We start from the raw sequence: 13,973 nt of genomic DNA on the forward strand, positions 1-13,973 counted from the left end.
GCAGCGCCGGGACAGTGGGGCCCTCCCCGCGTCCTGGGCGATGGGTGCTTCCATCGCCTTGTCGAACGGAATGTACCCAGCAAACAATAATCGTATGCTTTTTCAACCTCGTTGCCTCGCCCAACTTGAGGTGTAATTGCAATCAATGGTTGTATTCCAACTCTGAGCTGCGACCGGTGTACAATAACGAGTATGAAATACTGAATGTCAGTGCTGGATTTCAGTCTGTTGAATTTGCGTTTGCTGGTTCTTCGACAACGATCTCACGCATACGTCATCTCGCTGGTGACACTAAAGAGAAGCACGGATTGGAAAGAGTACGTTGATCCGTCAGCGAGTATAGTTGAACGAGAACCTCGATATATAGCGGATCTACAAACCCTTTTCGTCCGATCCGTTAGTGTTCGACTCTTTTCCCTTATCCTTCGCGTTGTTCTCCTTCTGCTCACCCTTCTTGTCCTTCTTCTCCTGCTGCTTTTCATCGACACCCTTCGTCTCCTCCATCTCCGCCCTCCCAATCGTCGCCTTGTTATCTACCAACGCATGCAGCGCGATCACCGCCCGCAACAGACTGCTCAGATACACCACCAGCAGCTCGTCGTTTGTGCTCGTCGCGAAGCTTTGTGTGAGCTCCGCGCTGTTGAGGTCAGGGAGGAGGTTCAGCGCGTCCTGCAGGTAGTACACAATTTGGTGATTAACGGGCATTTTACCCGCCACGACGTCGGTCAGATATTTTTGGATATCGGACAACCGAGATTGCAGGCCGCGTAGCGAAGCGAGCTGCTCTGAGACTCGTGTCGCGAGGGTGGTTGTAGTCGAGTCCTTGATATCGCGCAGGAGGTGCTCTACACCGATCTCTTCTGACTCTTCCGCTTCGATGGCTGAAGGTACGTGCAGGAACGTCTTTCGTGTTTCTGTACCATCCTATAAAATGTCTAAGCATTCGTACAAAGCAGAAGAGAATTATGAACTCACGTCCTTGATCTCCTCGACCGCAAAATATGCGTCCGTTGGGATGCCGACTGTTTGTGGTCGCACATCGACAATGACCATCACTGGCCGTGCAATATACCGCTTCAGAAGATCATTAATCTCCTGGTCCGACGCCCGCAGCTTGGGCCCTGTGTGATACCACCCAATCATCCGCTCGCGCGCTAGAAGGGTGCAGGGGGCACGCGTCAGCATGACGGGGCACACCGTGGGGCACGATGCACGGACCGTTGACCTTCTTGAACATCTCCCACATGCCCTCGATGTAGTTGTGGTCCAGGAACCACGTCTTGCTGTCCTTCTCGTCCTCCTCGAACGGGATACCGAACGAGTTGGCAACGTTGATCGTCTTGCCGTTGTCCTGCCCGAGCAGGATGCCGATCACGCGCTTGTTTGAAGTGCGCGAGATCGAGCGGGCGTGGTGGTCAGTCACGGAGAGGAGGACGAGGGGGTGGACAACTGGGCCGCTGTTAGCTGGGACGGCGAGCTTAGGTGGAGTGCCACATACCGACGGTGGTTCCAGACAACGCTGTTAGCTTGTGAGACGAGTGAGCACTCGTAAAAAAAGCAAAATGGTTTTCCACTCACCTGTTCTGTTGTTGTGGCGACCATAGCGGTGAGCTGAGTGGGGAGAAGTGAGTACGGGAGCGGAGTGAAGGACAGTGGCTGAGCGTCATTTGGATACAAGACGCGTACGCGTTCTCACTGTTTGCACGTGTTGTCCAACGCCTTCTACAAAGTTCCCTTTTTGGGGAGACTACGAACAAGAAATTGACGACGACAGTGTATAGGTCCATTGGCATCTGCGACAAAAACCAGCCACATCTCGCGCGCAATTACAAGATGACTCGCGGGTGGTTATGCTGCAATTGAACTTTATCCCACCCCGCCCATCGGATTACCCAAATATTGACTGTCACAGATACGGGTGATAACGCATCTGCAGGCTGTCACTCACGAGAAACACGAAAGTTCCTAGTGAATTCCTCAAGTTTATATAAGATCTCGGCCCTTGGTCTTTGGAGGTGCTCTCTAAAATGTTGCGTTCTAGTAGATCTGGCGGGGATCTGCCGCATTTGTACTTATTTACCGTAGATATATGCGATCCTTGCCTGTTTTGGAACACTCATCCTAGGCCTCCGCAAAATTTCTGCACCCGCTGCAAAACCCGTTCAAAGAACAGACGTGTAGCAGCAAAGTTCAATGGCATTTGGTATGCTTTATTCCCTTCGTTGATGTTACTTTTTGACCGTGCTCAATAATCTCCATTACAGGTGCATCAGGTGGTCGTGGAGGATTTGGTGGTGGGCGCGGTGGTCGCGGTGGAGGTGGTCGCGGTGCCCCACGAGGTGGTGGATTTGGTGGTCGGGGAGGTGGAAGAGGTGACCAATATTTTTCAGTGAGACAGGAGTTGCAACTGATCGATTTTCAGGCGGATTTGGTGGTGGTGTACGAGGTGGGGGTATTGCGAAGCGTGGGGGGGATAGAGGGCGAGGGGGCGGACGAGGTGGTCGTGGGGGTGGGCGGGGCGGTGCTAGGGGCGGAGCGAACATCATCCTCGAGCCCCACCGACATGCCGGTGTCTTTATCGCGAAGGGCAAGGACAGCATGCTGGTGACGAAGAACCTGGTCCCGGGCGAGGCGGTCTACGGCGAGAAGCGGATATCTATCGACGGCGGCGTTGACGGTACCAAGGTTGAGTACCGCGTGTGGAACCCCTTCCGGAGCAAGCTCGCAGCCGGCGTATTGAACGGGATGGACGAGATTTATATTGCGCCTGGCTCGAAGGTACTGTATCTTGGCGCTGCCAGTGGAACGAGTGTCAGTCACGTAGCGGATATCGTGGGACCGGTGAGTGTGATGCCCTTTGCTTTGCGTCACCGATACTCATTAGAGCAACAGGAAGGTGTCGTGTATGCTGTAGAATTTTCTCTGCGGTCAGGTCGTGACCTTATAAATATGGCAAAAAAGCGAACAAATGTTATCCGTGAGTCCTCTGTCAATATAGTGCTTAATATTTTCGTCTTGACATCTACCTCAATTCAGCCATCATCGAAGATGCACGGACACCGCAAAAATACCGCATGCTACTTTCGACGGTTGATGTCATCTTTGCCGACGTCGCGCAGCCTGATCAGGCTCGTATCGTTGCCCTCAATGCTGATTATTTCCTCAAGAACGGCGGTTACGTCGTCATCTCCGTCAAGGCCAGTTGTATCGATTCAACTGCTCCGCCATCAGTAGTGTTTACGCGGGAGGTGCAATTTCTGCGAGAAAACAAGTTCAAGCCCCTAGCGCAGGTTACCTTGGAGCCGTACGAGCGTGACCACGCGATGGTTACTGGTACGTGCATTCTACGCTGTCCCGTTGCGCACGATCTGAGAAGTTATCAAGCCCAGTACCGACGGTTCCAGTAGTACTCTTGGTTTCTGCTTCTTTTGTATCGTCCTCCGCACTGTCAGTCGTGTGCACGTCTTTTTGTACTATGCTGTATCTATCTCCGAAAAGTATCATGCTTTGGTGTTGTTTCTATGTTGTTTACTGCATCTTCCACGTACTGCGGAAGCATATATGACGACGTGGCAATCTTGAACGTGACCAGGGCCTGAGGAACGCACTGCGGGACCGAGTGTATTTTAGAGATTAACCGCACGCAGCTCATCCGTCTATCCGCAGCTACAAAGGACTCGTAACGGTAGTTCAGTTTTGTGATCAACACAAGTTCACTGTCAACCGCACTTGGTGGCTCGATCAAACGTCAGCTCGAGCCGAACAGCCTATGAGGCCTGCTGAAGTCACTCTCGACCTTGGTGCACCGCCAGACTACTCCCCCCGCACTTCATCTGACTTCGAAGAGGTCCAGTACCCCTTGCTTGACGACACTCCCTGGCCCAAGTCTGCTCGCAGGGAGGAGGAGCTACCGCTGCACTACATGACGGAGGAGAAGACCCGTCGGAGGGTCCCCCGCCCTCTCGTTGAGGTACCCAGCTATGGGGGACAGGACGAGGACACGGGAATGGGGTATGAGATGTACGACGACGAGGGCAAGGATGTATACTCCAAAATGAAGATGAAGAGCCCACTTGGCAGCGGTCGTTTGAGGCGACCGCCTCCAACTCCTCCAACAAACATTGTACGAAGTCTTTGCTGTTAGGTCAGCCCCATCGAGCTCACGTATCCTTTATAGCTCGAGTTCTTCCAACAAAACATTGAACACATCCCGCCCATTGTCTACACACTCCTTTCCTGCTGGACGCGTTTCCACAAAATTGGCAAATCCAACGTCGTCATCTGGGACGAAGCCCACTTCGGCAAGTTTGGGTCCTTCTACCTAAAGCGCCAGTTCTACTTCGATGTGCACCCGCCGCTGGGCAAGATGCTGGTCGGCTTGGCTGGCCTGCTGTCGGGCTATGACGGGACCTTCGACTTCCAGAGCGGGGGGGCGTACCCCGAGCATGTGCCGTATGTAGCCATGCGTGTTATCATGGCGATCTTCGGTGTCGCGATGGTCCCGCTCGGATGGTATACGGCGGTCGAGCTGGGCATGAGCTGGAGGGCATGTCACCTAGTTGCCTTGATGGTGCTGCTCGGTATGTTATTACCCGCATGGTTCACGTTTGCGCGTGCCTTACATCCGATCCCAGACGTTGCGTGGTTGTGCATCTCGCGTTTCATTTTGTTGGACTCCATGCTCCTCTGCTTCACATTCACTACGGTCTTCTGTCTCTCGAAATTCCACAACCAGCAATACCGGTACGTGCCCTCAGTTGTGGCAAGGGCTTTTTCTCAAATTAGCCTTCTACACTACAGTTCATTCTCGTTTGACTGGTGGTTATGGCTGGCCTTGACTGGCGTTTCCATTGGTTGCGTAACAAGGTGATGATCAGAATGTCGTTAACGCTTATTTACCGACCGACCATTTCATCGTAGTATCAAGTGGGTCGGACTATTTGTGACAGCCTTAGTGGGTCTGTACACTATCGAGGATCTATGGGATAAATTCGGCGACCTGAGGATGTCCGCGGTATGTATGGCATCCACCACGTCCGCTTTCGTCGCTCATGCCGCCGTAGCGCGATCAAGCCAGGCACTGGGGAGCACGAATAGCCTGCCTCATTGTGCTGCCCATCACGCTCTACATGTTCTTCATCAAGTTGCACTTCATGATCCTGAACCATTCCGGACCAGACGATGCGAAGATGAGCTCCCTGTTCCAGGCGAATCTCGTCGGCAATAGCTTCGCTGAGAACCCACTAGGTTAGCCATACTCCGGTGAGAGCGTGTCTTATGTATTGATGTTGTCTGTGGTCACAGAAATAGCGTACGGTTCCAAAGTGACACTGAAGAACATGGGTTGGGGCGGCGGTCTGCTTCACTCTCATGTCCAGGTATACCCCGTTGGTTCAGAACAACAGCAGGTTACATGCTACCACTACAAGGACGACAACAACGACTGGGTCATTCATCCCCGATGGGACGAGCCAGAGTACGACCCGAATAGTGCTCTCAAGTTCCTGAGGGACGGCGACGTCATCCGGCTGAACCACGCATCCACGACTCGTAATCTTCACTCTCACCCCGTACCCGCCCCGATTTCCAAGCTCAACAACGAGGTTTCGTGCTATGGCAATAGCACCGTCGGTGATATTCACGACTATTGGGTGCTGGAGGTTGTTGACGACATAAACCGCGGCAGCAAGGCCCACGTAGATATTATTCACTCGTTGACGACGCGTTTACGGTTTCGCCACCTGAACACCGGATGTTACCTGCGCGCGGACAACAGCATCCTGCCGCAGTGGGGTTTCAAGCAGGTGGAAGTCAGCTGCACCAAAGAGAACGATGTCAAGGACACGCATACCTACTGGAATGTGGAGGGACATTGGAACGACCGCCGTGCATATCCGCATTTTTAGTGTTACGTTATTCTGATACTCATGAATCCTTTCCACAGTGCCGCCTGGCGATCACAAGATGTATCGTACATCGTTCCTCCGCGACTTCTGGCACCTTAACGTGGTGATGATGACGTCGAACAACGCCCTCGTCCCTGACCCTGACAAAGAGGATATCCTTGCATCTAAGCCGCTTGACTGGCCTTTCCTCCGCCTCGGTCTGCGCATGTGCGGGTGGGGCGATAACCAGACAAAGTATTACCTGCTGGGTACGCCTATCATCTGGTGGGGTGGCACCATCAGCTTGGGCGCGGGCCTCCTCGCCTTCGGAGTCTATCTGCTTCGCATGCAGCGCAAGTTCGTTGATATGGAGCCTCGTCAGTCTTATTGGTCGATTTTCGCGATTAGCAGTGTATTGACATCATTCTGCAGGAGAATGGGATCACTTCCTTTATGTGGGCAAGGTAGCGTTCGTCGGCTGGTTCTTGCATTTCTGTGAGTGGACCATACAATGATGATTTTTGCTGGGGTAACTGACGCGTATCATATCATAGTCCCATTCTTGATCATGGGCAGAGTGACATATGTGCACCATTATGTAGGTGCCATTTATCCGCATTGGCGGGATTGGATGCTTATCCAACTTCACAGCTCCCCACATTGTACTTCTCGGTGCTGATGCTCGCGCATCTCATCGACCACTTCATCTTCACCTCGCGGCGCCTGTCCGAGAGGACGAAGTGGATTACGTTCGGGTTCTGCGTGTCCGCGATCGTGTTCACATTTTGGTGGTTCAAGGGCGTAGCCTTCGGTATCGATGGTCCCGTCAAGGAGCACTGGGGTTTGCAGTGGCGTTCGGTATGTCCCACTTTCACTATATTATCGAACTGTCTCTGATACCACATAGTCTTGGAACATCTACGACCCGTAGTGCCTTCAGTATTCTCCTCTCGGATTGGCGGACGTTGACATGTGCATAGTACCTTTTGAATATAACTTAATCCATTTGTTATCCTCCGGATGAGAGCTGCGTGGTATGAACACCCTACAGAACGTGAGACTGATTACGAAGTAAGAACGTGCCCATCTATAAGTACTTGGCTATTTTCCTGATCATCGAAGGGACATAACTAGGGTATACAGCCATTAACGGTACTCTCAACGGGACTATGTCCGTGCTGGGCCCCAACCGCCGACCCTCCTGTAGAACAACAGATATGCACACCTATCGTCGCGGTCCATGCCGTTGAAGACGTCTTCCGGACGGACGTCGGATACGAGCTCGTCGTCGATGCGTATCCAAGCTTGACGTGGCCTGTCGCTCAGGTCACGGTTCGGATGCAGAACGTCCAGCGTGTAGTGGCCCCCGTGTGCCGATTGGCCATGGTGATACAGTACTGCGAAGAATGTCAGCCGAAAGTGTGACGCGCATGGCAAGAGACTCACCTCCGAATAGCTGATATTTGATGGGATGCGTCGTCCGTCGGGTAGGCGCAATGAGGTCTGAGACAATGTGAGCGACACGACAGCAGACCACAGCTGCGGTTACAAACCTGGTCCGATCTCTAAGTCGGGACCAAATGCTACTTGCTTCCCGATTTTGACGACGTCGCCGACGTTAGTGTCATAATGGAATCTCTTGAGATGCAAGATCAGAACCGGGGGTAGGGACTCGATGAGGGCTTGTTGGCTGGCATCGATGACGACGCCGGGCCTCGTTGGAGAAGAGATCTGTACAGCTTGTGGATGCGAGATATGCTGCAGCGCATCCGTGATCGAGTTTACTTGATCCCGCTGCATGACGCTGTGAGCTGGATGAAGAGCTAATCGCGGTGTCACAGACCTGAATATCAAGTCGCAATGACCGCCAGTCCTCAACAATGACCGAGTCTCTCTGATGAGGAGCTCTGAGGGTAGATCGGAATTTGCCACCGAATATGCGAGTTATGGGTGAGTCTGTTGACTTGATCTAGGGAACGTGACATATCAGCTTGTCAAACTCGCTGAGAGTGCACACGAACTTACCGTTCGCGTGGAAACTAATTTGTTCCGCTTGCCCACTTCATACCAGCCATCGTCATGCGGTGGCCCACCCTCGTGTTCTTCGGTGGCTCTTGCCTTAGAGGATGGTGGAGCAGCGAGTGAGAGCAGCTCCTCCTCGAGGGTGTCGAGGAAGAAGCCCAAAAATTCTTCGGCGTCTTCTTGATGACCAGTCTAATAAATACAAGTGCATAAGCAACTACCGCACACGAGGAACTGCAGGGCAACACTTACGATCATACTCGAGAACCGCTTCTTCTCCTTCATCGCATCATATACATACGACGGGATGAAGGACTCAGGCTCGTAAAAATCGTCGTCCTCCCGCTCCTTCCCCTTGCTAGAAGCATCTCCAACCGACGGCGGCGCGAACTCCTTCATAAACCGGATCGTCGCATCAAGTAACGGCGTCGCCTGTTTCTGCGACCCTGCAACAGGGCCTGGAAGGTACTTGCTGAGGTCTTTGAAGAGCTTGTGGAATGGCGGACAGTACACAAGCACTTGCAGTACCGCGTTCGCGAAGCACATGTTGCCAGTATTGACGAGCCCACGCGGGGTTATTTTGAGCGGAATATTCGAGGCCGAAGGCAGGGAATTCAAGACGTTAAGCACGTCGTTGCGGTGCGAATGCGCACCCGGCGCCGTCGGGGAGCTCGACGTGGAGCCAGCAGGGATAGAAAATCCGATGACGGAAGACACGGGAAGGCGAGACTTCGACGAAGACGCCGCGCTGCCACTGGACTGTAGTAAGGATGCCCATGACTTCGTGAGGGGAGCATGCTTTGCCGACGGTGCAGGTGCGGCAGGGGACGCTGGCGGCGCTGCGTCAGCCGGAGCCTTCGCAGACGCTGTTTCCGACGTAGGAGTCGAGACTGCTTCAGCCCGAACCGTTTCAGAAGGTGCAGTTACGACCTTGCTCTGAGGCTCAGCTGGGGTCAAGCTCTTCTCTACACCAGAAGGAGAAGCACCAGCAATAGAAACGGATGTGAGAGATGACAGCGGTGAGCCTGGCATGGGCGTGTCAGCCGGCGTGAGAGAAGCTGGAGTAGTCTCGGTAGCAGAAGACGAAGCGACGTGCGCAGGCTCCGGTGACTCGTCTGTTTCTTCGTGTGCAGCGGATGTAGTACCCTCAAGCAGCGCGAGCTGTTGCAGCGGGAGCTTCAACGACCGTAGCTGTGGAGACACGGGAGGAGAAGGGAGGTCAACTGCGTCTTGGAGAATGTGCTCGGGTGGGTATGCTCGAGACGATATGATAATGCCAGGCGCACGAGAAGGATCCTGGGGTCGTCGGGACCACACTACCCAGCTCAAGGTGTCAGCCATTGGCTTGGGAGGTTCACTTTGAGATGACGACAAGCTTTCGCTGTCTACTTCAAATTGAACTGAGTCGGGTTGAGGAGACGACGGAGATGGTCGTGGTGGCGATGAGACGCTCTGGCTAGTGTCAGCGGATGATGCTACCGGCTCCTGGACTGTCTGCTCGTCCTGCACTGCTTGAACCTTTTGGGTTTCTTGTACTGCCTGAGGCTGAGGCTGAGGCTGAGGAAGGAATACGGGAGGAGGCATGGATAGCTGTTTTGGTAAAGGTGACAAGGTCTGAGTAGACCATGCAGGTGGATATGGTCCGTTCAATTGAGGGTATGGTGGCGAATATGGGACTTGAGACATATGCGGGGAATACTTTTGCGGGTGAGTGTATGGGACCTGGGGAGAGGTAGGTGGAGACTGCATGGGTGGCGGCGGCGGCGGCGGCGGATGCATATGCGGCATAGCCTGGTAATGAGGATAGTTAGGCACACCACCTCTGTGCAATTGATTGAATCTCCCTCGGCCAGTACCGTTCAACCTTGGGGATGCTGGCTGATGCATTGGCGAATGTCCGTTCATGGGCGGTACCTGGTACTGATAATACGGTGCAGGACCGGGGGCATTATAGGGCAGTTGAGGAGGCGGTGGAGGATGGAAGTAGGACGAAGGCCCCGGGTGAGGGTACGGAGGATGCGGACTCGCCATATCTAAATGACAAACCCGTGAGGCCTTGCGACATTGTGGGCACTGCGTACAGTCATCATCACGGGGTAAGTACTCACTGAACGATGAGAATTTTTTTCGCCTGATGGGTGAAGGCTATTGGATGGTAAGCATAAGCTGAGAGATGAGCCTGTCCGTTATCGAGAGTTAGACAGAATGTGTATCTTCGAGATTCTAAAGTTCCGAGATGCAGGAGGCAGCGGCAGACGCTAAGGGCAGCAATGTACCAGGACTGATCAGAGAAACACTCAGAGCAATCAGGATTAATTCAGTAAATGCGGGGATCTTAAGGGTTCAAAGCACAGAGGATTTGGGAAACGTTGGCAGAGCAAGTCGTGGGACGGGACTCGGGAGGTTTGAGTTGTGGAACCTACAGAATATCTAAGATCTAGACTCCCTCCCAAATGTTCTCATCACTCGACAGTGCCGGACCAATGAACACTTCTGTGTCGAAGCTCCGACTTACGCTCTTCATTTACCAGACTCTGACCACGGAAGACTAACCAAGGTACTTATTTTGTGTCATGAATTCGTGAGCTGCGCACACTGACCTATGTATGACTTATGGCGCAGGCTGCTGGACTTTCGGTCGGCGATGATCATCCTCTTGCTCTCGAGCTTGCCAGCCTCCGCGCTGCTGTCGCTCGCTACCAGGTGACGCTCCCCCCAGTGCTCCGTGCGCCATGTGGTGCTAACTCCCAGTCAGCATGAAGCCCATGCCACCTCTGTGAAGCTCCAGCGGCATTCCCTGGAGACTTCTCATGCGCTTGAACGCGCGTACGCTCTGGAAGGGGAGAATGTGGCTCTCAAGGACGAGGTGATCGCGCTCAGAGCAAGCCCGGACATCTGTCCCCACCCGGCTTCTCTCCAAGTCCCAGAGCTTACCCTCGCCCTCCGCCGTCTTTCGGACAAGCTTACCTTGACCGAAGAGACTTTGCTAGCGCGCACGCACGAACTTGCCACAGCGCGCACTGACTTGCTCAAAGCCGAGTCCGAAACCGAGAGCGCTTACAAGCGGGAGGCTATCACGCGCTCTCAACTGGAGGAGGGCAGAGAAAAGGAGTTCCTGTTGACTAGAGTCGTTCGGGCGACTGAAGAAGAGAAGAAGCTCGTGGATCTCGTTGTCCAAGAATATGCAGACCTTGTCCGAACACTCGAGGGCAGGCCGCGGGCGTCCACAAGCTCCACGTCCTCGCTTGCCATGACCAATGGAACCAACGACTCCAGCGTAACGTTGGTCGACAGCCTCGCCGAGGGAAAGTCTGGCCTGAAGAAGTTGTTTGAGGAATTCAACGAAGAGACCGGACGACTCGAGAGCGAACTAAGCCGGCTACGAGGAGAGAATGCGGTTCTAGAAAGCAAGTTAGACGTCGAGCGGGAACGCGCTGAGCACGATCGCGGCCGGCTGGCAGACGCGCTCACGGAGCTCGAAAAGTACAGGATGGATGATAATACTGCAGCGAAGATGGTGTCGCGTTACATGTTAGCTTCGTTCGTCATGGTCCAGCTTTACATGTATGTTGACACGCGTAATACACAGGAAGTTCTCTCAGTCGTCCACAGATTCTCTCCAGCACGCTATGGAGAGCTTGAAAACGCGACATGCGGCCACAACTGCCACGCTGAGTACCGAGATCGCCCACCTGCAGAAGCATTTCATGTCCGAACAACGCCAGTGCGAGAAATTGCGTCAAGCGTTAGACGAACTTTCGGAGGATATTTCGCGGGAAGCGTACGGACGAAGGCGGGAGATCTCTCTGAGGCTCGCATTCCTAGGTCGCGAAGAGAGCTTAGCAGAAGGTCTTAGAAGGTGGATTCGCAAGGCCAGGGAGACGTTCGACCGTGCTGCCTCCACTGACGCTCCACAAACACCTACAAGGGAAGTCTTCGCGAGGATGACTCAGGATGCAGAAAGTCTTCTCGAGACCTTAAACGGGCAACCACTATTCGAGGAGGGCTCCCCGGGCTCCGTCGCTCGGGTCATTGCCGCGCAGGACGCAGTGTCGATGCTGACACGTGAACTACAGACTGAGACGGACCGGCGCATGGAATTGGAGCGACGGTTGGCCCAGTCCTACGTTGATCTCGAGGCACACACTATTGCGGAAGACCTGCACAACGCATCGAGTTCACACAATCCCTCACAACAAAATGGAGACTCCCGCCAACTGTTGTCGATCGAGGAGCGGGATCCTGCGCAACTTGAAGATACCACTGCATCATCATCGACTACACACTCGAACGCACCAGATACACACGATCCAGTAACCTCGGTGGCCGAAAGTATACCCTCCCCTCTACAGGTGTCGGTTTCAGTCGACCCTCCCGCTGAGAATGCAGGCCAGGAATATTCGGACAAGCCACCAGACGGCCCTCTCCCTATTCCTGAGTCGCCTTCGCCACGGATACTCGTCTCACCACCCGATACTCCTGCCGCAGTCGAGGTCGCCCCCTCGACGTCCCTGTTGTTTTCTCAAACTGTGTCTGGAACATGTGTTGGTCCCGTTGAGACTCCTGACGGTGTTACGCTCGGAGTCGAGGCTTCACCGCTACCTGAACCCATCGTACATAAGGGCCCGAGCAGCACGGCCATAGTAAAGCAGGACGACATCGCCTCCACAGACGTAGCCCTACAACCTTTCCCCCAGCTACCCGATACGAGTGATGCCGATATTGTCCCCTCCAACTTGCCTGCTACCGATCCTGTCGATTTGCTTTCCGCTCCTTCGCCAGAAGTCTCAAACGGTGACGCGTCTCACCAAACGCCTGCAGAGGAGCCGGATGTCTTCGCACCCGGAGCCTCAGGTTCAGGCAAAGGTCAGAAGATATCACCTCTCACATCAAAGCTCATACAAGATCTGCCCCACCCGTCTTCGCTTCCGCAGGAAGATCTCCTTGCGGACTTAGCCAGAGCCAAACATCGCTACGACGACCTCCAGCACGCATTCCGCGACTGCCATCTTGCGCTGAAGGAGCTGAGGAAGGACGTTTCCGCCCTCCCGGACAGCTCTCAGATGACGCTCGTTGTGCAGAAGGTAGTTGAGCGGCTGAACGACTACAACGAGGATACTCGCGTCGAGCTCGAGATCCGCATCACGGACGAGGAACGGATCGCGCAGGGGTATGAGACGCTCTTGACCGTCCCTGGGGCGATGTCTGATGAAGTCGACGAGACCGAGGTGAGGAGCGAGATGATGGCATTCGTGGATGGCAGCGGCGCCACGGTAACGAGAGCCACACAGCAGTTCTCGCGTAAGTTGGATGACCTCCAACACGATATCGCCTGCATTAAACGGACGCTCTACGAGCTATCCTCCGCTGAGGAAGACGCTGTGCCCACGTCTACGACTCCGACGAAGTCCCCTGCGTGGTCTTCATGGACAGTAGGGCTCCTCAGCCCCTCGCGGCCCATCAGCCCTGCCCCGACATTTGGCTCCGTCATGACTTCCCCACGGCTGCATAAGGTGTCCCTCTCCTCGCAAGTTCCGAAGCCATCGGATGACTCCTCGAGCACAGCCAGCAACGACCCGTTTGCCAGCCTCGGGCTCCGCATCCCGATGCCTGCACACATACTGTCACCTCCCCCACGTGCGACGCCGAGGGCCCGTACAATTTCTGCGATGTACATGCTGGGACTCGGCTCACGGAGCAGTTCATTCGGCTTGGGAACCGTCCCGCCGAAGGCCGCTCCTACGAGCCCGCTGGCATCTGACAGTAGAGACATGACTGCCAAGAGTGTGGACTTGAATTCAGATATAGAGTAGGTGCCTATTGTTTATGTATGTATCGTATTTAGGTTGGTGGTGGAAGGACTTCAGCAGCTTATAATCACCTGCACAGCTCGCTTTCTACATCTGAGTCATTATGTACCCTGCTACTACCGTGACATCGCGAGCCCGAGTTTGCACTACTGTTGCCAAATTTGGCACGGAGTGCGGACCCGATCTGCTGAGTCGGGCAGTTGACGCCGGTCACTGATCCCTCAAAGCAAGCTCAGGCTACTGCATTCTCTATCTC

The 13,973-nt window shown here is 54.2% G+C and overlaps 5 protein-coding genes across 5 annotated transcripts; 3 read left to right on the forward strand and 2 right to left on the reverse strand.

Moving 5' to 3' along the window:
• Positions 1-372: 372 nt before the first annotated feature.
• SCP_0401970 (26S proteasome regulatory subunit rpn-8) lies at positions 373-1,602 on the reverse strand (the record flags this gene model as incomplete). The annotated part of the gene is made up of 5 exons (XM_027756936.1): positions 373-924; positions 976-1,154; positions 1,219-1,449; positions 1,499-1,526; positions 1,579-1,602. 5 exons carry the CDS (start codon positions 1,600-1,602, stop codon positions 373-375), a joined length of 1,014 nt encoding a protein of 337 aa, XP_027612737.1.
• A 591-nt stretch (positions 1,603-2,193) lies between these two features.
• SCP_0401980 (rRNA 2'-O-methyltransferase fibrillarin) lies at positions 2,194-3,407 on the forward strand (the record flags this gene model as incomplete). Its single annotated transcript, XM_027756937.1, has 6 exons — positions 2,194-2,203; positions 2,265-2,372; positions 2,423-2,841; positions 2,893-2,977; positions 3,037-3,333; positions 3,385-3,407. The coding sequence occupies 6 exons, from the start codon at positions 2,194-2,196 to the stop codon at positions 3,405-3,407; spliced, it is 942 nt and encodes a 313-aa protein (XP_027612738.1).
• Positions 3,408-3,769: 362 nt separating this feature from the next.
• Positions 3,770-6,816, forward strand: SCP_0401990 (Dolichyl-phosphate-mannose--protein mannosyltransferase 2; the record flags this gene model as incomplete). Its single annotated transcript, XM_027756938.1, has 12 exons — positions 3,770-4,123; positions 4,178-4,580; positions 4,635-4,743; positions 4,801-4,866; positions 4,921-5,014; positions 5,064-5,247; positions 5,305-5,886; positions 5,945-6,262; positions 6,318-6,380; positions 6,440-6,483; positions 6,537-6,743; positions 6,793-6,816. 12 exons carry the CDS (start codon positions 3,770-3,772, stop codon positions 6,814-6,816), a joined length of 2,448 nt encoding a protein of 815 aa, XP_027612739.1.
• Positions 6,817-7,052: 236 nt separating this feature from the next.
• On the reverse strand, positions 7,053-9,938 carry SCP_0402000 (cysteine proteinase; the record flags this gene model as incomplete). The annotated part of the gene is made up of 6 exons (XM_027756939.1): positions 7,053-7,282; positions 7,332-7,388; positions 7,439-7,679; positions 7,729-7,854; positions 7,911-8,099; positions 8,160-9,938. The coding sequence occupies 6 exons, from the start codon at positions 9,936-9,938 to the stop codon at positions 7,053-7,055; spliced, it is 2,622 nt and encodes an 873-aa protein (XP_027612740.1).
• Positions 9,939-10,520: 582 nt separating this feature from the next.
• Positions 10,521-13,720, forward strand: SCP_0402010 (hypothetical protein; the record flags this gene model as incomplete). Its single annotated transcript, XM_027756940.1, has 3 exons — positions 10,521-10,610; positions 10,663-11,438; positions 11,497-13,720. 3 exons carry the CDS (start codon positions 10,521-10,523, stop codon positions 13,718-13,720), a joined length of 3,090 nt encoding a protein of 1,029 aa, XP_027612741.1.
• Between the last annotated feature and the right edge of the window lie 253 nt (positions 13,721-13,973).

Source organism: Sparassis crispa, assembly GCF_003851025.1.
Source record: "Sparassis crispa DNA, contig_000003F, whole genome shotgun sequence".
NCBI classification, from domain to species: Eukaryota; Fungi; Basidiomycota; class Agaricomycetes; order Polyporales; family Sparassidaceae; genus Sparassis; species Sparassis crispa.